This window comes from Phascolarctos cinereus, unplaced genomic scaffold (assembly GCF_003287225.1).
Source record: "Phascolarctos cinereus isolate Bilbo 61053 unplaced genomic scaffold, phaCin_HiC Scaffold_2;HRSCAF=192, whole genome shotgun sequence".
NCBI classification, from domain to species: domain Eukaryota; kingdom Metazoa; phylum Chordata; class Mammalia; order Diprotodontia; family Phascolarctidae; genus Phascolarctos; species Phascolarctos cinereus.
The window spans coordinates 208,089,105-208,110,839 of record NW_027555625.1 but is presented as its reverse complement, the minus strand read 5'-3'; the positions used below and the strand labels follow the sequence as shown (position 1 = coordinate 208,110,839).

Genomic DNA, 21,735 nt, shown 5'->3' with positions numbered 1-21,735 from the left:
TTTTTGGGGGGTTTTCTGAACACTTTTATTTCAAATATGCCCTGTGATAAAGACTAAAGATTTTAAAAAGAGAAAAAAGTAGTTAAAAAAACAATCAACACATTACGTTCAACAGTATGTACAACATTCCATTCTCATATTTCCTCTCCTCTGAAAAGTGGTGTGGGGGTACATTTTTTTCAATTCTCTACCCAGGGGAAACTTTGTTACTGTAATTACACAGCATTTGGTTTCCCAATTTTGTTCTTTCTGTTTATGTTGTTGCTGCTATTATTATGAATACCGTTTTCTTGGTTCAGCTTACTTTATGTAAATTTATAAGTCTTACTATGCTTCTTTGAATTTTACTTATTCATAAGCACCTACAAACAAAAGCACAAACAAAACCAATGCAGCTAAAATTAGAAAAGCAGGAAAATGCAAAAAATAGCAAGTTTCTTGACAAAGCATTCATTTCTAAGATATATAGGGAACTGAGTCAAATTTATATGGATAAGAGCCATTTCCCAAACAATAAATGTCCAGTAGATATGAACTGGCATTTTCAGGGGAAGAAATTTAAGCTATCAATAACCATATGCAAAAAATGCTCTAAATCCCTAATTGGAGAAATACAAAGTAAAACAACTGTGAGGTAGCACATCACACCCACCAGATTGCCAAAGTTGACCAAAAAAATGGAAAAATGACAAATGTTGGAGGGGCTATGAGAAAATAGTTACTTTAATGCACAGCTAGCAGAGGTAGGAACTGGTTCAGACATTCTGTAAAGTAGGTCTATGTCTAATTTTAAAAAGAGAAAAAGGGCCAACATGAACAAAAATATTTATAGAAACCCTTTTTGTAGGAGTTAAGAATTAGAACCTGAAGGAATGCCCATCAATTAGGCAAGGGCTGAACAAATTATAGTATATGAATGTGATGAAATACTTTTGCGCTGTAAGAAATAAGGAAGATGACTTTCAGAAAAAACCCGGGAAGACCAGTATGAAATGAACTCAGACAAAGTAAAGTGAGCAGAACCAGAAAAAGAATTTATACAGTAACAACAATACCATAAAAGATAATCAACTATGAATGACTTAAGAACTCTGACCAACACAATAACTAATTACAATTCCAAAGAACTTATGGTGACATACACTATCCATCTCCAGGTAAAGCAGATGGACTCAAGAGTGCAGAATGAAGCATGTTTTCTTTCTTTTCTTTTTATTTTTTGGACATCGCTATGAGTACATAGATTTGTAATGGGTTTTGGGGTTTTTTTTGTCTTTTCAATGCGTGGCATAACAGGAAGAGAGACAGAATTTGGAATTGAAAATAAAATTGAATTTTAAAAAGGAAACTATAATTACTAAGATTTTACAAGTACTAAACTGTTATTTGAAATTTTAGATAATAACAACAAGAACACAGGCTTATGAATCAAAGGCAAAACTAAAGAGGATTACAGAATTTTAAAGTAATAAGGAACCTCAGAGATCAACTAAAAAAAACATTACTTTACAGGTGAAGGAATTAGGCCAAAGGAAATAACATGACTTACCAAGGTCACAATAGCCAGCTAGTGGCAGAGAAAGGGAGGAACAGAACACAAGAGGAATCCCAATATTCATTTAACATAATGAATCAAATGATACAAATTTTTTGAGTCACTGAAAGCACTCTACAGTTTCCCAAATTAGATATATATAGCCTCATCTCCTTCTCCTTTTTACTTTTGGAATCAGTTCATTGTCCATAAGTAATATCTGACTGACATACGTGCAGTGATGGAGGAAATCTGCATTTTCTTTGAAACACGTTGAAGAGATTGTAATTTGGCAGCAAAGAGTAACTTTTTAAAAACAATTTTTAAATCACACTGTACCTGGACTTCAGGTGAAGTTCCATCTTGCGCCAGTGCTAGTAGAATACTAACACTGGTCTTGAGGTGTTGTCCTGATCCTATACCTCCAACATATCGATGCAGACAGCCAAGAGCCAATGAATGGCCAGTTCGGGAAACAACATCTCGAGCAGATTTTAATCTGAAAAAAATTTACATTTAAGATAATTACTTGTAAAGCTAAAATCTATGAAGAATTTTAGAAAAGTAGTATGAAGTATATCAAAAGAAAGAGATATATGACCAAAAAAGTGATGTAATATCAGTCAGTAGTAATCAAAAGAGAGTCCATATGTTCCATCAGTTTCCACAGAATGTCTTTTCACATTTATCTACACTAGGTCTTTGTCTTAACATGTGGTCAATTTTTGCAGAAGTTCCAAGTGGTACTGAAAGGTATACGTAGTAATCATAGGAGATTTTAATATCCATATCTCTGATCCAGATAAATTTAACAAAAATATAAGCAAAAACAACAATGTAGAATTGAATAAATTTATGGCTAAAATAGAACTAAAAACAAATGCCATCTTCTGAATGAGACTACTAAACAATATATATAACTGTCAGCATGACTATACATATACCCTACATTCTATATGGTAAATGTTTAAGCTGAAGTGAATACTCAGTATTCTATCTCCTACCTCTGTGCATTTGAATGAGCTGTCCATAGGCTTGGAATGCACTTCCTTCTCATTTCTGCTTTTTAGAGTCCTTATTTTACTTCAAGACTCAGTTTAAGGTATAGACAATCCAGTGAACCCTTACCTGATACCTTCCATTATCACTCTTACTGTGGGAGCTAGTTGTTCTTTTTCACTATACTTACTTGTTTATATACTATATCTTCTACTTCCCCAATCTCAGTAGAATATAAGCCCTGTGAAGGTAAGGATTATTACATTTTTTTTTTGTGTACCAGCCCATGGTACAAGGTCTTGAATATAGCATTTGTTGTTCTTATTCAGTAATACTCAACTCTATTTGGGGTTTTCCTGGCAAAGATACTGCAGTGTTTGCTATTTCCCTCTCCAGCTTGTTTTACAGATAAAGAATGGAGGAAAACAGGGTTAAGTGTCTTGTCCAGGGTCACGCAGCTAGTAAGTGTCTGAGGCCATATTTGAACTCTGGAAGATTAGTCTTCCTGACTCTAACCCAAGCACTATCTACTGTGCCACCTAATTGCCCCATAGAATTGTATGAGAAAAGGTCAAATGACCAACAAGTAAAGTGACTTCAAGAATATGTTCAGCAAAGCAAGTTTCAGAATGGTGGTTAGATACTCTTTCAGCCCTATGTCCATACCTTTTGATAGTTACATCTATAACACAATAAAAGAGTGGATGTTCACAATGGTGACAATAAGTCATGAAGAAAAGATTCAAATAATTCCACATACTATAGGCAGAGAAATGTAGAGCATAAAAAATTTCAAAAGATGTAGAGTATTAAAAAGATTTCCGTTTTAATAGGTTAAATTGAAGTTTTAGGATTTATAAGATTAATACTCCAGATATCTAGAAAATATGCTTAAATATATCAACTCATATAATTCCAAAATAACTGAGTAGTTACTCTGTTTTTGTTTCTGACTTCATTATATTCTGGTCACAGGTAAAATGATACTATACTTTACTATTGTCCTGTCACACTTCTGAAAGTAAAGGAAAACAGTTGTTGGAAGTTATTACCAGAATTAGATCTTATTAACTCCTTAATAATAACATATTTATATAGTGCTTTAATGTTTAAAAAGAGCTTTCTTCACAACAACCTTGGGAAGTAGGTAGTACAATTATTATTACAGGCATTTTATAAATGAGGAAACAGACCCAGGTCAAGTGGCTTGTCTAGAGTCACACAAATATGGTCTCAATGCCTCCTGAGTTCATAGTCTCCTTAATATGCCACACTGACTCTTCTGACATTTTGCTGTAGCCAATAATAGCTGATATTTTTAATGGAGTACTTAAAAGTAAAATCTGCAAAGCATTTTACATAATTCCTCATTTTGTTCTCACAATAATTCTGTGAAGTCATTATTACAGGTATGATCCCCACTTCAGACATGGGAAAACTGAAGTTTCCAAGTACAGTGTTCTTTTCACTATAACACACTCTCTTCTTCCTCTTCTCTAAAACACTAAGGTTTTACAGTAACTAAGAACTACATTGCAGCTAATACTCCTAATTCAAATAATTCAACTATTGCTTATTCTTGTGTATTCTTATTAAATCCTCTACATAAGTACTTGCTTGATTGGCATCTGGGAAATCCCTACTAACAACATCTAATTCACTTAACTATTCTTGCTTAACTAACTCAGATATGCTCCTCAGATAGTGTTCAAGAGAGTAAAGGGGATAACTTTGGGTAGTGTCCACAGGTAAGATGAGTAAACCAGAGTTTCCTAATTCCTTATAAACAAGGTCTTCACAACATAGCCTTACAATTTTTAAGTTAATTCCTAGATTATATATACCCACAACCATTTATAAGCCAAATATCAATTATTTTTGATGTATTTGCTATTTTAAATTATCCATCCTTCTATTTCCTGTAATTATTGCAAATATTTAAATATTAACTAATTTCACCTTATAGACAGACTCCTTCACTCTACCTTACTGAGCATATGCTATTAAACTAGATCAGGGAATTTTCCTGCCCACCCAAAGTACAATATTTCTCCATCTCTGAAGTTTAATCAATTAATTGTGGAAAGACAAAAATATTACTACTTGCCTTCAGGTTATAGAGAAACTATGGCCAATTTCTTGAGTTTTGAATCTTCAGATTATCTTTGTCTATGTGAGAAACTTACTGCTCGGTAAAAAAAACCCAAAAAACAAAAACTTACTTGTCAAAGCTATATTGAGCCATTCTAGCAATGAAAGTTGCTTCTCCAACCACTTGAGCCATTCTTCCAAGGGCTTCTCCAGCTGCACATCTCAAAATGGGATTTGGATTATCAAGAGCACCCATAACCAATGTCAGAGCAGATTTACGAACTTCCTCAGGTCCTAAAGTGCTTTTGTTTTCAGCTAAGCCCTATGTGATTTAAAAAAAAAAATCCAAAATAAATTTGAAATAGAAAAAAAAAACACGTTGCAATATTCACATGTATACAGATTACTTCATTAGGCAGATCTTCTTCAACCATATTATTTAAAAATATCCTCCTAAGCATCATTTTGAAACATACATAGAATATGTGAATTCTCAAACATCCAAACCTAGAGGAACCTGAAATTTAGGATTATTGCCCAGAAAATCCCAATCTCTCTTAATTTCGGTCCATTTCCTTTGTTGATTATTTTCCACTGATCCTGTATAGAGGTTGTTTATACATAGTTGTTTGCTTGTGGTCTTCTCATCAGATTATGAGCTCCTCAAGGGCAGGGAACTGTCTTTTGCCTTCCTTTGTATTTCTAACACTTGTCATGGTCCCTAGCACATAGGAAGTATTTAATAAATGCTTACTGACTGACTAATCTGTGCATAAAAGCAACTTTAGCAAACAAGGCAAAGCACAGTTAACTAGTTAACTAAATGTTAACTAACAGTTAACTAAATGTCAGCTAACAGTTAACTAAATGATTCCATTCCTGCTATTAATTTACAAAAAAAAATTTTAACAAAAAATTTTCTATGAAAATATGGGAAAATTGCCAAGAATAAAGGATAACAATGTCATTTAAGCATGTACAGTGCATATTTAAGTAAAGAACAGGAGATGAACCATCACCTTAGTGTAAAATTGTTATAAACAATTTAACTTATCTTTCTCTCTTGCAATTAGTTATCTTTGTTTCTGAGGAGCTAAGACTCTGGCTTCTCATTATTCTGTGTCTAAGTAACAACACTAATTGTAGAACAGATTCTAACAACCAGAAAAATAACAATCACTACAGGTTACAACAGTATTGCAATTAATTTATCTTCTAAAATTTTTCACTATTAGCTGAAACTCTAACAAGTGTTTAGTTTTGGATTATGACATACATTCTACTAGTTCTGTAAACTGTAGACCTTGCTTCTTATTTCTTTAACGATTACCCACATATCAAATTTGGTGGACTTCTGCAAAAGAATTGCAGACAGATAGATCCATTTAAATACTTAAACTAGTTGCCATTTTGTTTAAAGGTGGCAGATGAAGCCACAAATTAAATTTAAGATGTTACCATTTAGTGCTATATCAAACCTCATCAAAATCAAGCAATCTCCTTTAAAAGTAACAAACACAATTTGTAAACTTGCCAAGCTAAAATGAGAGCAAATATAAAATCACAAATAGGGACATCAAGAATAATTTGTTCTAAGTATTTAAGTTGTCATAATAACAAAAATGGACAAAATAATTATTTAGGTACCCTAAAATGGGACAAACTAAGTAATAGCAGTAATAGTTGGGGAACACAGTAGCAGAGTGGATAGAGTGCTTGACTTGGAGTCAGGAAGACCTGGGTTCAAAATGTGCCTTAGTTCAGTCATCTTTCAGTCACGTACGATCTTCATAACCCTATTTGGAGTCTTCTTGGCAAAGGTACTGGAGTGGTTTGCCATTTTCTTCTCTAGCTTATTTTACAGATGAAGAAACTGAGGCAAATAAGGTTAAGTGACTTGCCCAGGGTCACACGGCTAGAGTCTTGGGACCAGATTTCAACTCAGGAAGAAGAGCTTTCCTGCCTCCAGGCCCAGTGTTCTATCCGCTACACTACCTAACTGCTGGTATGATCCTAGACAAGTCAAGGCTCTCTGAGTCTTACTTTCCTCATCTGTAAAATTAAAATGTCAAACTCAGTTGAACTAAGCCAATTAGGCAAACTACATCCCACTTTCTTTCGTTTGTTTATCAAGTAGCAGAAACTGCTCTTTGATATTCTATTTTCTTACAAGTAAATTACAATATATATCATACAGTATAAAATAAAGAATATTCAAGTGCTATCAATCTGCTTAAATATAGTTTAATCAAGTGTACAATTTATTACATGTTATGATTAAATCACTTAAAAGTATGACCTTATCACTCAGATTAATAATTACAAAATAGTACTTATACTTGGTGGTAATATTACCTTTAATGCACTGAGAACAGCAGTGAAAATATTAAGTTGTACGGCCTGCTGACGAACACCTTTAGCCTGTTTGACACATTCAGCAAAATGATCTAGCATTTGTAATCTGTAATATCATAATGAAGAACTTTAAAAATTCATTTCATTCAAAAACAATGCTAATGTAATAATAAGCAAATCACATCCCAGATTGCCTTTTTTCATTTCTTTCTTATTGTTATAGATGTGGTTCTGAACTAGCCTTGCCTAATATCCATGTTCCTACTAATTTAAGCAACGCAACAGTCAAAATATTAAACTTTAATTGTTACAGAGTTCTATGAAAGAACAATAACCTTAAAAATACACATGATACGTCTTGAAGATGTTTCACCTCAGATACAAAAAAATACATTATTCCTATAGAGTGTATCCTCACTTCCTTTCCTCAGAGTTTGATTTACTTTTGGCTCAGGCCAAGAGGTGCAACTTTGGTTGTTGACTGAACCCTGGGGAAGGAAGATGAGTACTACTAGGAGGGAGAAGGTTTGTGTATCCCTCAAGTTGAAGAAATAAGGATAACAGTTTAAGAACAAGGAAAATTCTTTTAGGTTATTTTGTTTAAAAAAGCAATGAGATAGTTCCACTACTACTAAAAGGAAGACAGTTGACAACCAATATTTCATCACCTACCAATTCAAATACTAACTCTGGGCAAAAACAACCCTGGAAAATCAGGCACAGTGCTATATTCTATGGGATCTATGGGATTATGATCTATGGGATCCCTGCCTTTAGTCAATAACCCCTAGAGATCAAGATGGTTCAGGAACAACCTCAGAGATTCTGGGTAGGCCTTAGGTCCCAGATCAAATAAGTCTTTTTATTGGTAATAAAAGTACCAAGCTAGTCTCCAAAGAGGCCTTCACCCAGGGCTACTTTGAGAAGTAAAGTTCTACAGTTTATTCAAACCTAAACATATACAAGTTGGTTTCTATAGTAACATGTAGGGCATTATTCAACCCCAATTTTCCACTTTTATATGGGATTATCATAAAGTCTCAGGACTTGTCCTTTTCTCATTAAAAAAAAGCATGTATGTGCATTACGATTTTTTAAATAGATTTAGGAGGCTTATCCCAACTTTTTGTCAGTAATTAGCTGTATGATTCTGAATATGTTATATAATCTCTTTCAGCCTGAAATTTCCTTTACTATAAAATAAAATTTTCTTTAAAAAAAGGACTGATGTTCTTCTAGGTAAAAGGTTTTGACCACCAAACATGGGATAGTTTTTGTCTATTTCTGATCATGCTAGATCAGAGATTCCTAACTTTTTTTTTGTGCATGGATCATGTTGGCAGTTTTTTGAAGTTCACGGACCCCATTTCAGAAGGACTTTAAATGCATAAAATATACAGGATTAAAACGAAAGCCAATTATATTGAAATAGAGTTATCAAAATATTTTATGACTTTCTGGCAAAGTAAAATAAAAGGTTCATATTTTGACTGTGTTCTTCCTTATATTAATAGCTACAAAAATCAAATAGCTAATCAATAATTGTGTACTATATCTTATAACCAAAGATGATGCTACTAATCCATTTCTGCTAGAGTTTTAGTTTTGAATAGTGGTGACAGATTTATCTGCATTGATCCATATACATTGCATTCTCATTGTGACCACTGATACAAATACGTAAAATAACTGATTAAGTTTATCACATAGTGTTATAAATAACCAAAGCTAAGTGTCCCATACAAGGATGTAACCCATAATTTTACTTTCCCCTCATTATCATCACATCCTAACCAAATAAGTCATAGCCATAAGCAAGAAAATAATTCAGGTGATTAACAAGGATTAATCACACAGGAGTTAAAAAATTCTAGTAATCTAATCTGATTAAAACAGTGCCAAAATATGAGTTACTACCACTTATGACATCGACTTAAAACTACAAATGCTACAAACTTTATGTGAAAGTATATAACAGAAAATACAATGGAAAAAGAAAAATTTAAATATCAAAAAATTGCACTGACCTTAATATCAGTTAAACTTTCCCTAAGAGTACTTCTTTATTTATTAAACTTTTCAATGTAGAACATAATTCAGCAAACTCTTTCAGAGTAATCACTTGAATCAATAGACTACTCTCAAAGTGGTAGCCAAAAACCTCTTGATAAATTTTCTTTCTTTTTTTATTCAAATTTTTATCTTTTTTTTAGTCTAATAGATTTTCTACAGAACTACTATAGAACTCGAGTCTTTAACAAGCTTTTAACATGGTTTAAAATAGTATGAAATTTGTTTAATTTGCTAAAATCAAATCTTTAGAATAATTGAATTTAAGACTAGTAACTATTTGGAATAATTACAAAAATCTTAATTTCATTTATACTAACCGGTGTTTATAAGAAACGTGAGGAAACACTACACCAAAGAGAGCAACAGAAGCATCAATGACTGAGACTCCAAGAGGAAGAGGACCAGGAACAGCTTCACCAGCAGGTATTCGTAGATAAATGGAGGATGGGTCATGCTCTAAAGCACCACTGCCAGATGCACTATTAGGTTGGAGCTACAGAACAACCATATAAAAATTTTGCAAAGCTTATTTTTTTGAAACATACTTTCTAAAATCTTAAGGGAAAGATGGAGAGTTAGTAAAAGATATAAAAAAAGAGTTAGACTTTTTAAAAGATTATGATTTATTTTTGTGTCATGATTCTAAAATTGCTTTTTAAAAATCCTAACCCAACACATCATCAAAATGCTGTCTGAAGCAATTTGAAGGAAATTTTTAGCAACTTTTAAACCACTACTGATAGGATAAGTTACAAGTTACAAAAATTTGAAATTTACACATTTACCCAAATCTTAATCTTTGATAAGTCTCTCAAAAAAAAAGACCCCCCAAAACCCTCTTTCCTGTACCCTCTTCCCATCCTTACCCCTGACACAGAGCTGGGAATGATTTTGCTGCAGCTGCCAAGGCCTAAATTTAAAGCAAACTGAATAATTGAAACAACCTCTTTAAATTCTAGGGCTAGAGATGCTTATCTTTACTACAACAGCTCAACCATCAATTACTAGGATGTTATCTTTAGGTGATAAGACTGCCTAAGTCTTGGTTAATCTTAAATCTGTTTTCTTTTTAAATAACAATGTAAAAACATGAGACCACAGTTGAATGACTTATCTCTTTTTTAAAAGCATGACTTTTTTTCTTTTATGATTTACTACCTGATCTTCAATTGATTTATGATCAGTTTCTTGAAGCCACGAACCAAGAAGAACACTGTCATCATAATGACAGAGGGATCTGAGAAGGGAGGTAGTGGTATTGGCAGAGTTATCTGTCAAAGTAAATTCTGCCACCAGCTCTCTAAGAAGTGCATTAAAAGATCCTAAAACACAGAAATACAAGTCAGAAAGCAAAAAATAGCTTTAACACTGTATAAAAATAAACTTAGAAGTATTGTAGCAATACAGTAATTCCAGAGTAATACTACTTTGGACAATTGGCATGAAATAAGCAAATTCTTCCTCCTTTTACATCACTAAAAGCAACTATTATTCAGTTTTGAAAATAATTCTTATTGGAATGAGAAACTGTCACTTTTTAAATATCTACAATAATGGCACTTCTCTCTAGTTGATTATTTTGATATATATTTTGATCAGAACTCTTTTAAACAACCAAAAAACAAAGTACAAAAATTCTAACCATATTTCAAGTGATATATTTAATTTACAAGGCACTGAACAAGAACATGTAAAGATTCTTGTCATTCTACTGAAGACGTATCAGCAGTTTGGTTTTTATAGTCTTTTATTTCTGCCAAGTACATTATTTCTTCCCACAAATCCTGAAATAGCCACATTATGAATGTTTGAAATACAGAATTACTTACAGAAAAGTGAGAATTCTTATTAGATTTTCACAATATTTTAAATTCTAATTACCTTCGTAAGTTTTTGGGGGTAACAATGCCAAAATATCATAAAGTCTTAAGCGGACCATTGCAGCACTAGCCTTCAGATGAGCTCCATGGGCCTTAATTACAGATGGGATGCTAAAATGACAAAAGGGGGAATTACAGTGGCTTAATTCAGCAAAAATATTTTATGAACGAACACCCAAATTGCTAAAATTCAATGGATATCTATACATTCTTATTTCTTTCTTTTTTCTGCATTGCTCACATCAATCAATAAAATAAACATTTTAAAAGAATTTTCTAGGGGCCAATCACTGTGCTAAATGCTGAATATAAAAAGAAAAAGTACAAAAAGTCCCTGTCCCTAAGGGAACTTAAATCCTAATGAGATGACAACTTATAGGCAGACAGTTAGACAAAGTCATATATAAGATACATACAAAGTAGATACAAGGCAACTTTAGAGGGGAAGGCATGAGCAGCTTGGGAAAACTAGGGAAAAAACTTCTACAGAAAGTGATGTTTGAGCTAAGTCTTGAAGAAAGGCAAAACATTATAGGCACAAGGGCCAATGAAAAGGTACTGAGAGTTACAAAGATAAAATGAATTACTATTTTTAAAGCACTTTGCAAATCTTAAAGTGCTTTATAAATGCTTGCAATTATTATCATTATTATTAATGAAGAATATCAAGTCAGTTTGATTAGAGTAATGTGTTTCTAAGAACACTAGAAAGAAGGGACCAAGTCATGAAGAAACTCAAGTAGCAAATAGAGCAGTTTGTATTTTATCCTAGAGTTAATAGGGAGGCGCTATATTTTACTGAGTTGGGGCAAGGGTAATTTTAACTTCATTAGACTTTCATCTTGGGAAAATCTGGAGGTAGTTGTGTGAAGAATAAAATGGAGTGGAGAAAGACTTGAGGCAAGGAGACCAATTACGAGGATAACAGAATAGTACATGTGTTGTTGTTTGTCTTTTGTTTTCAAAGAGGACCAATGACATCATGGGGTGATGTCTTGACACATGCATGAACTAGATTTAAATGAAGCAGAATTGCACAAAGTTGTCAGCCTCACTCTCTCTTCTAGTCATTTAAGTCCAGTGGCAGGACAAAAGTCAAGATGACAGGTGATGGCCCAGGATACAGTGGATGACCTTGGTGTCTTTGATGTCTGACCAAGCTCTAAATGCTCCACAGCAACTGCTTCAGCTGCCTTCATGGCCTTTGGAAGAAATCGTTCTCATCCACCCATTCTCCCAGAAGAAGTCTTCCCATGCGTGGAGCAGACACTCACTAAAGGATTTGTGGCCTATCTATTACCCTTAACCTGGTTTAGTTCATCTGCTAAGACAGTTTACTGGGGTGTGACTATTATTCATGCTACAGCTTTTTGGAGCCACAGGTATGATGCCAGGCAGACACCAAGATGGATGAGCATCCCTAAAAGAGCTTGGCAAGCCTTCATACCAGAGGTACTAGCTCTCCTTACACATCCCATACACTCAGCTAGGTGACATAGTGGATAGAATGCCAGACTCAGAATTAGGAAGACTCATCTTCTTGAGTTCAAGTCTGGCTTCAGATATGTACTAGCTATGTGATCCTGAGCAAGTCACTTAACCCTGTTTTCCCTAGTTTCTTCATCTGTAAAATGAGCTGGAGAAGGAAATGACAAACCAGTCCAGCATCTTTGCCAAGAAAACCCCAAATGGGGTCATAGAGAGTTGGATACAACTAAAATGACTGAACAACAACAAAACATTTAGTATAGGTAAGAGGTGATGAAAGTCTAGATTAGGATGATAGCTATGGACACACACATTAGTTGAGAGATAAAAGTGAAAATATCTGTCAAAAGATTAGACATTTGGGGTGATTTAGAGTAAGAAAGTGAAGTTAACACTGTTCCTAGAAACCTAGATGACTGAAAAGATAGTAGTGCCATCAACAGTAATAGAAAAGTCCAGAAGGATAAGCTTAGGGAAAAGGATAATGAATTGTTTTGGCTGTATTTAATTTAAGATGCCTACAGAATGTCTAGGTCAAAATGCCTAGAAGGGAGCTGATGATATTGCACTAGAGTTCAGGAAAGAGAAAAGGGCTGAATATTAGGTCTGGGAATCACAGCATAGACACCATAATTGAAGCCATGGATGCTGCTGAAGATTATCAAGTTAGAAAGAAACGAGAAGAGGGATCAAGACAGGGTTTTAAGGTATAACCACAGTTAGTGGGCATGATGCAGATTAAGATCTAGCAAAGGATTCTGAGAATGAGCAGTCAAGAGGAGGACAACAAAGAGAAAGTACTATAAAAAAACAAAGCAAAAATATTCAGGAGGAGATGGTCAATAGTATCAAATACTGCTGCAAAGAGGTCAAGAAGAATGACTGTTGAGTAAAGGATTTGTCAATTAAGAGATGATGGTTGACTTTGTAGAGAGAGCAATTTCAGAAGCCATAATGTAAAAGATTTAAAAGAGAAAGAGATAGAAAGAAGTGGAAGTACTAGGTGTGGATAGACTTTTTCAAGGAGTTTATCTGAGAAGGAAAGAAAAGACAGGATGGCACTAATGAGGACACTAGTATCTTTAATTTCATTTTCATTCAAGCAAACATTTATTAAGCAGCTATTATATCACACATAAGGCATTGTGCTAGGTACTGGGGAGAGGAAAATAAAAGACTATCCCTATTCTCAAGACATTCACATTAATTGCTATCCAAAGAAATTAGAACATTTAAATTTATACCCATTCTCTTCTTCACATTATAAGGTCAGTTTAAGCCAATAAATAAGGTTTTGTAGGTTTTTTCATTATTGAATATATTTTATGAGGTCAATGTGCCAAACCAAAATGAGAAGTTGAATAAAGTATATTATTCATCAAACTGTTTACTTACTGTGACATCATTGTCATCGCACATTCAATAGGTGTCATCAATTTTCTAATCACATCCTCAGTTAGGAGCTCAGGACAATGAGCAACAAAACTCCGCATTGCTAAATTAAATTTAAAAAAACACAATACAACCTGGGAAGTAAATAAATTAAACTGACGAATGAGTAAACTATGGACATATATAGGGCCTTTTTATTAAAAAAAATCTTGAAAGAATAAAGTACAAATTCTCAAAGAATGAACTATTAGTTGTAGTAAATGTCACATAAGAAAAAATAAACTTGGTGGAGTTTTTTTTGTTCTAATATTGTTGAGACCTAAAAAGGAAATTTTTTAAAAAGATACATATCTACACTTTGTTGACATGGGAAGAGGTCTCTTGATATATAAGCATAAGCTCTGTTTTTTTTCAACCCTTTCCAGTTTTATTGTTGTTTTGTCTAAGAACATGATTGCCACTCCTGTTTTTTTTTTTGGATTCTGCTGAGGTACAATTAACTTCTATTCCAAATCTTCATTCTAACCCTTGAAGTGTGTATCTTCTAAACAAAAAACTGGTAGATTTTACTTTCTCATCCTTTTTGCCATCTCCTCCACTTATAGATAAGTTTATCCTACTCATGCTAACTGTTAAAATTTTTTTCACTTTGTCAGCTCCTGTTAACTCATTTCTACTCTGCCTCTTCACTTCTTTAAAAGGAGGGAGGAATGAAATCTAAACCAAGTGTTTGTAATTTAAATTTCTCATTACTCCCCCTCTAATCCTAGCCCACACCAAATCTCTTCATTTTAACTTTTTTCTTTCAGCACTATGTAACTTGCTTGTCTTGCTTGACATTTTCTCCTCCCTGATTTTACATTCTCTCTAAAACTTCACTCTTGCTTCTCTCTGTCCTAGACTAGTCTTTCACTAACTTCACTATATTTCTACCTTCATAGTCTTTATTTCTTTGTTTAATTTTTTTTAAACCTTCCTTTGCCTGGCCTAAATAAGAATAAGATTCATGACATCATCACTTTCTTCACCTCTATATTTGAATAATCTGTTTCTCCCAAGAAATATTGTTCCACCACTTCTGTCAATCTTTTTTCTCCTCCACCCCTGTGTGTCTGTATATCTGTCTGTCCTCTCTATTTCATCTAAGCCCTTATATGTTTGCTTTTCCTGGACCACCCCCATCACTCACCCCATGATACTTAGAGAAAGAAGAAAAGGACAACAACCTTTTCTCTCCCTTTTAGGCTGTAAGGATTTGTCCCTTTTGAGTCCTTCAAACCTCTTTACCTTACTTAAGTTTCTTTTGCTCATGGTATTTGCCTTTTAGTTTCTGCCCACCTCTGGTTTTCTCAAAAGAAATATTTGTAAGTCAGTAATTCCATTAAAAATATAGTATTTTCTCCTTTAGGCTTAAATTTAGCCATATAATTGTTATCCTATTTGTAAACTCTTTCTTTTCAACAGACAGCTAATATTTATTTCCCCTTATTATAGTAATTGTTATCCTATTTGTAAACTCTTTTTTTCAATAGATAGCTAATATTTTTTTCCCTTGTTATAGTCAATATGGATAAATTTGATGGGGATTTCTTCAGATTTAACCTGTCTCTTCTTGGCCATTTGCAATATTTTTCCCTTTGACGTGGGAGTTTTGGATCTTAGTAATTATGTTTCTGAGTGTATTTTGGCTAAGGTTTCACTCAGGTAATGATGGATTTTATCAACCCATATCTTGTCTTTTGTTTTGAATACTTCAGAGCAATTTTCTTTTATGATTACTTTAAATATGGTGTTTAGGCTTTTCGTTTTGTCATACATTTCTGGGAGCCCAACATTTCTTAAGAGGAGTGTCTCCTATTTTTCTTTTTGTCCAGACCTGTGATTTCATTCATGTAGAGATCTACTACTAGTGAGGAAACTCCCTCAACTATTGTAGATCTACAATTGATCTGCAACTTACAATGTTAAAATGCTGCCTGGGTCACTGATTGGTTAAGTGATTTATCTGGAGTCATACAGCCAGTATGTGTCAGAGGTAGGACTTGAAGTCTGACTCTGAGGTCAGGTCTCTACTCATTATACAACACTGACCCCATGCCCTTTTCTTCCATGTTAGTAGTTTTTGATAATACATGTGTGTGTGTGTTCTTCCAATTTTACCATCTTATAACTGTGCTTCAATATTTCTTAATGTTTCATTGAATTTCTGAGGTCCATCCTTTCATTCTTTCTTCAAGATATTCACTACTTTGCTAAGGTTTTCCAGCTTCTGTTCTAAGCTGACTATTCTAGTTCTTATCTCTTCAAGTCTTTTGCTTGATTCCCTACTGTTCCCAGCGTCCTTGTGGCCATTTCATACTCCTTTCTGGGTTGCACTTACAGTTATTACAGTACTACAGTATACTTCTTTTTAAAAGTTTTGTCCTGGAATATTCTTACCACAGGAATTTTCCTTTGCTTGGTCATTTTCTCAATTTCTCTGCTAGTTTCCCCTTCCTGACAACTCTGGTCACGATCGTAGTATAACTTCTGAGCTTTTCCCTACTGAGATGTAGGAAACTAATAGTTCATTTTCCTGACTTTTAACATAGAGATCAGAGACAATTCCTGGGTGTCTAGTAAGTAAAGACCATTATACTTGTGTTTCTTCCCACACACATACAGAGATAAAAGTAAGTGGTAGTAAGAACACAAATTCTAATCTAATGCTCATGTTACCACAATGAACTTGGTGAATGTACCATCATATATCAAAAGATACTTTCTTTTTTTTAAATTTGGTATTTTATTTTTTTTCTCCAGTTACATGTTAAAAAAATACAATTTTTAACATTAGTTTTTAAAACTTTGAGTTCCAAATTCTCTCCCTTCTTCCCTCCCCACCCACCTCATTGAGAAGGCAAGCAAATCAACATAGGTTATATATGTGTAGTCACGCAAAATACTTCTATACTAGTTATGTTGTGAAAGACTAACAATAGTTCTCTCCATCCTACCCCATCCCGCATGTATTTATTCTCTCCTTTTTCCCTGTCCCTCCTCAAAAGTGTTTGCTTGTAATCACCCCCTTGCCCAACCTGCCCTCCCTTCTATCACCCACCACATCCCCTTTCCCCCTACTTTCCTGTAGAGTAAGAGAGATTTCTATACCCTATTGAGTGTGTATATTATTCCCTCTTTAAGCCAATTCTGATGAGAGTAAGGTTCACTCATTCCCTCTCACCTCCATTGTAGAAACTTTTTCTTGCCTCTTTTATGTGAGATAATTTACCCCATTCTACCTCTCCTTTTCTCCTTCTCCAAGTACATTCCTCTCTCTCACTCCTTAATTTTATTTTTTAGATATCATCCCTTCACATTCAACTCACACCAGTGCTCTCTATATATACTCCTTCTAGCTATCCTAATAATGAGAAAGGCCTTATGAATTACAAATATCATCCTTCCACGTAGAAATGTAAACAGTCTAATATGTCCCTTATGATTTCTCTTTCCTGTTTACCCTTTCATGCTTTTCTTGAGTCTTGTATTTAAAAGTCAAAATTTCTATTTAGTTTTGATCTTTTCTCAAGAATGCATTAAATAACTCTATCTCATTAAATGTCAATTTTTTTCCCCTCCTGGATTAAACTCAGTTTTGCTGGGTAGGTGATTCTTGGTTTTAATCCTAGTTCCTTTGACCTCTGGAATATCATATTACAAGCCCTCTGATCTTTTAATGTAAAGGCTGCTAAATCCTATGCTCTCCTGATTGTGGTGCCACAATACTTGAATTGTTTCTTTCTGGCTACCTGCAATATTTTCTCCTTGACTTGGGAATTCTGGAATTTGGCTATAATATTCCTGGGAGTTTTCCTTTTGGAATCTCTTTCAGGAGGTGATCGGTAGATTCTTTCAATTTCTATTTTACCCTCTGGCTGCAGAATATCAGGGTAGTTTTCCTTGATAATTTCTTGAAAGTTGATGTCTGAGCTCTTTTTTGATCAGGGCTTTCAAGTAGTCCAATAAATTTTATTTTTGTTTATTTATTTATTTATTTATTTATTATTAGTATTATTATTTAGGCAACTGGGGTTAAATGACTTGACCAGGGTCACACAGCTAGTAAGTGACAATTGTTTGGTCAGAGGCCGGATTTGAACTCAGGTCTTCCTGACTTCAGGGCTGGTGCTCTATCCACTACGCCACCTAGGTGCCCCTACTCCAATAATTTTTAAATTATCTCTCCTGGATTTGTTTTCCAGGTCAGTTGTTTTTCCAATGAGATATTTCACATTCCCTTCTATTTTTTTCATTCTTTTGGTTTTGTTTTATAATTTCTTGATTTCTCATAAAGTCATCAGCTTCCATTTGCTCCATTCTAATTTTTAAGGAATTATTTTCCTCAGTGACCTTTTGGACCTACTTTTCCATTTGGGCAATGCTGCTTTTTAAAGCATTCTTCTCCTCATTGGTTTTTTGGGTCTCTTTTGCCATTTGGGTTAGTCTATTTTTTAAGGTGTTATTTCTTCATTATTTTTTCTTTGGGTCTCCTTTAGCAAGCTGTTGACTCATTTTTCATGATTTTCTTGCATCACTGTCATTTCTCTTCCCAATTTTTCCTCTACTTCTCTTACTTGCTTTTCAAAATCTTTTTTAAGCTCTTCCATGGCCTGAGACCAATTCACATTTTTCTTGGAGACTTTGGATGTAAGAGCTTTGACTTTGTTGTCTTCTGGTTATATGTTTTGATCTTCTTTGTCACCAAAGTAAGATTCTATATAGTCTTATAGAGAGTTACAGAGTTTTTATATAGAGTTATGTGTGTGTATATGTAGTCTCATATAGTTTTTTTTCCCCACTGTTTGCTCATTTCCCCAGCTAATTACTTGACTTTTTATCTCTTTGTTGAGGTAGGGCTCTGCTTCCAAGTGTGGAGGGCGAACTGTCCCAAGCTTCAAGGGTTTTGTGCAGCTATTTTCAGAAATACTTCTAGGGAACTGAAAGTTTTCAGTTCTTCCAAGGTAGTATGATTTAAGGAGAGTTGTTTACTCCTCTCCTGGCCTGTGAGTGACCACAAGCACTCTTTTCTGCCCTGGAACTGTGAGGAGGGCCCCCTCTCCACTACTGCCACAAGCTCTGCTATTCTAGTGCTCCTCCTTGCCCCAGGAATGCCACCCAAGACTGGGACCCAGATCCAAGTATGGGCAAAGCAACAGAGTTCTGCCACAGTGCCAACAAAGAGACCACTATAATCTCCTTCTGACCAAATGTTCAATCCCCCTACAGTCTGTGGGCTGAGAGCTCCAGAAGCAGCTGATGCTTCTGCCACTGCCACCACAGCTGCCCCAGAGCTGTGCTGGGCTGGGGCTGGACTGCACTCCTCTCTCACCCAGGTCCAACAGACCTTTCCTACTAACCTTTTAAGTTGTCTTTGGCATTTGTGGGCTGAGAAGTCTGGAAACTGACACTGCTGCCAGTGATTCAGTCCCCTGAGGCCTGCTCTGAGTTTGCTGGGGCCTGGTCTATGCTAGCGTGGCCTGTGCTGGACTGTGCTCCTCTCTCAGCCTGGTGTAACAGACCTTTCCTGTCAACCTTCCAGATTGTTTTGGGCTGGAAATTTGTTTCACTCTGTCTTTCTGTAGGCTCTGCTGCTCTAGAATTTGTTCAGTCATTTTTTAAACGTATTTGGAGGGGTTTGAGGGAAAGCTCAGGTGAGTTCCTGCCTTTACTCCACCATCTTGGCTCTGCTCCCCCACCAGATACTTTCAAAACTATTCTTTTCATTCATTCAATGAACTTCTACTAATATGATAACTTTTGAAAGTCAAATTGATTGGGGCAGCTAGGTGGCGCAGTGGATAGAGCACCAGCCCTTAAGTCAGGAGGACCTGAGTTCAAATCCGGCCACAGACCAAATACTTGACACTTACTAGCTGTGTGACCCTGGGCAAGTCACTTAACCCCAATTGCCTAAAAGCAATAAACAAACAAATAAATAAATAATAAAAAGGAAGTCAAATTGATTTCAGTACTTACCACATAAAGCTCCAGCCCGGCCTTCCAATGTTACCTGCCAAGTAAAAGAATCTCCTCGTGCCTTTTCAGCTTCTAGCTCCTTTAAGGAACGAGGGAAGACATTTCGCCATAATAGCAACATTTTGGGAAGATGATAACGAACAACAGAAGGACCTAATCAAGAAAAAGAGAAAAATAATCTGTATATTTAATCATATAAAATACAAAAACGATGGCTACTTATACCATAAATAAAAAGGTCAAGGAAAGGAAATCTAGGCATATATTACAAATTCCTAAGTGTCCATAGAGTTCTCTCCTAGGAAGCAGCTCTAAGTAATTTTAACAAAATACTTTTCATCATCCATTCACATTCAGTGTACCCAAATATTATTATTAACAATAAATTTCTTAGTTGAAAAAAGGGTAATGAGACATTAAAAGCATGTTTCAAATGATATAACACTTTTGGCTTATTTAAAATAGCATTACATTCATTTTTCTTAATTATAACAATTATGATTTTCTAAAGTAGTTAATTTGGATAAGAAATATTCATGTCAGACTTCATTCCTAAAACTTACTGAGGACTTTTAATTCCACATGCAAAACCATTTATTCCAGCTTTACAAGAAAACACCAACCACTTCAAGAAGGAGCTACATATGTTAAGTAAAATGTATTTTTTAATATATTGGGAAGGAAAGTAATAAAGTTTTATGGCTTTTTAAAAAATAAAATAAAATTTAGTTATAATAGACTACAAGTCTCTGCACCCAAATATAAATGTATATTTGTAAATGTACATAAATGAGTATAAATGTAAAGATAATAGTCAGGTTAGATGATGAATAATGTTTAATAATACTTTATAATGGCACATTTAGTTACATAAACACTTGTGACAACAATTCTATTGTTATTTTCAAAAAATACATATTCTTTCATTTCTATAACAATTTTAGTTTTATATGGGACTTAAATTTAGGGGTCTAGTAAAATAAATTTTTTTTAAATTTTATTTTTAGGCGGTTGGGGTTAAGTGACTTGCCCAGGGTCACACAGTTAGGAAGTGTCAAGTGTTTGGTCTGAGGCTGGATTTGAACTCAAGTCCTCCTGATTCTAGGGCCGGTGCTCTATCCACTGCACCACCTAGCTGCCCCTAAAATAAATTATTAATCTAGCAATGTACTCTTTTAGAAAAGTTACTACCTTTGGATAAAAGAGACTATCTTCCAAATGATAGGCAAAACTAATCACATTATTGTTAATTTGATTTTTTAAAAGTTACATTGAAAAGGATATCCTGGGTCACAAACTTAATATTTCTGCTTCTCAAACCATTAAGTAAGAATAATCCTAAGAACTAACCCTGAGTTCCTAATTTTGTCTTTGTTGGCAATAATATTTTTAAAAGCCATATTTAACAGCATTCAAAGAAAATATGTGTTGTGTACCTTCTGAATCCTTTATGTTTCCTTTGAGGGCAACTAAAGATGAAAACACAATATGCACATACAGCTTAATGTAATGCCAATATGACATTTCTATTTGTCAATGTCATTCAAAAGTTAGAATTTGAAATAAAAAAATTAATATAAACTGAAATTTTTTTTGTCGTTTACTAACGCAAGAGCAGAAGTAAGTCAAAATCCAACTCAAATATAATTAATTATACCTAAAGTCATAAGTGCTCCAAGTAGAAGCCATCCAGCTTGAGTGCGCTGCAAGGATAGCCTACTGTTCTGAGCAGCAGTTCGTAAGAGATCTTCAGCAATGCTTACTACCATCTGCAAAGAAAACATTAAGTTTCAACTTTAAATAAATCTAAAGAAGAAAGGAAAAAGCAAGTATTTATTAAGTACATAATATGTGACAAGTGCTCTTAAGTATTCTACAAATAATATCTCATTCAATCCTCAAAAA

At 34.4% G+C, this 21,735-nt stretch overlaps 1 protein-coding gene across 1 annotated transcript in view; it reads right to left on the bottom strand.

Moving 5' to 3' along the window:
* The window catches only part of HEATR5B (HEAT repeat containing 5B), a 132,547-nt gene that overhangs the window by 73,787 nt on the left and 37,025 nt on the right, over nt 1–21,735 (bottom strand). The window contains 9 exon segments of the mRNA XM_078149770.1: nt 1,874–2,033; nt 4,756–4,946; nt 6,980–7,085; nt 9,370–9,545; nt 10,211–10,374; nt 10,934–11,043; nt 13,816–13,915; nt 19,831–19,983; nt 21,488–21,599. Coding sequence (XP_078005896.1) covers nt 1,874–2,033; nt 4,756–4,946; nt 6,980–7,085; nt 9,370–9,545; nt 10,211–10,374; nt 10,934–11,043; nt 13,816–13,915; nt 19,831–19,983; nt 21,488–21,599 — 1,272 coding nt within the window.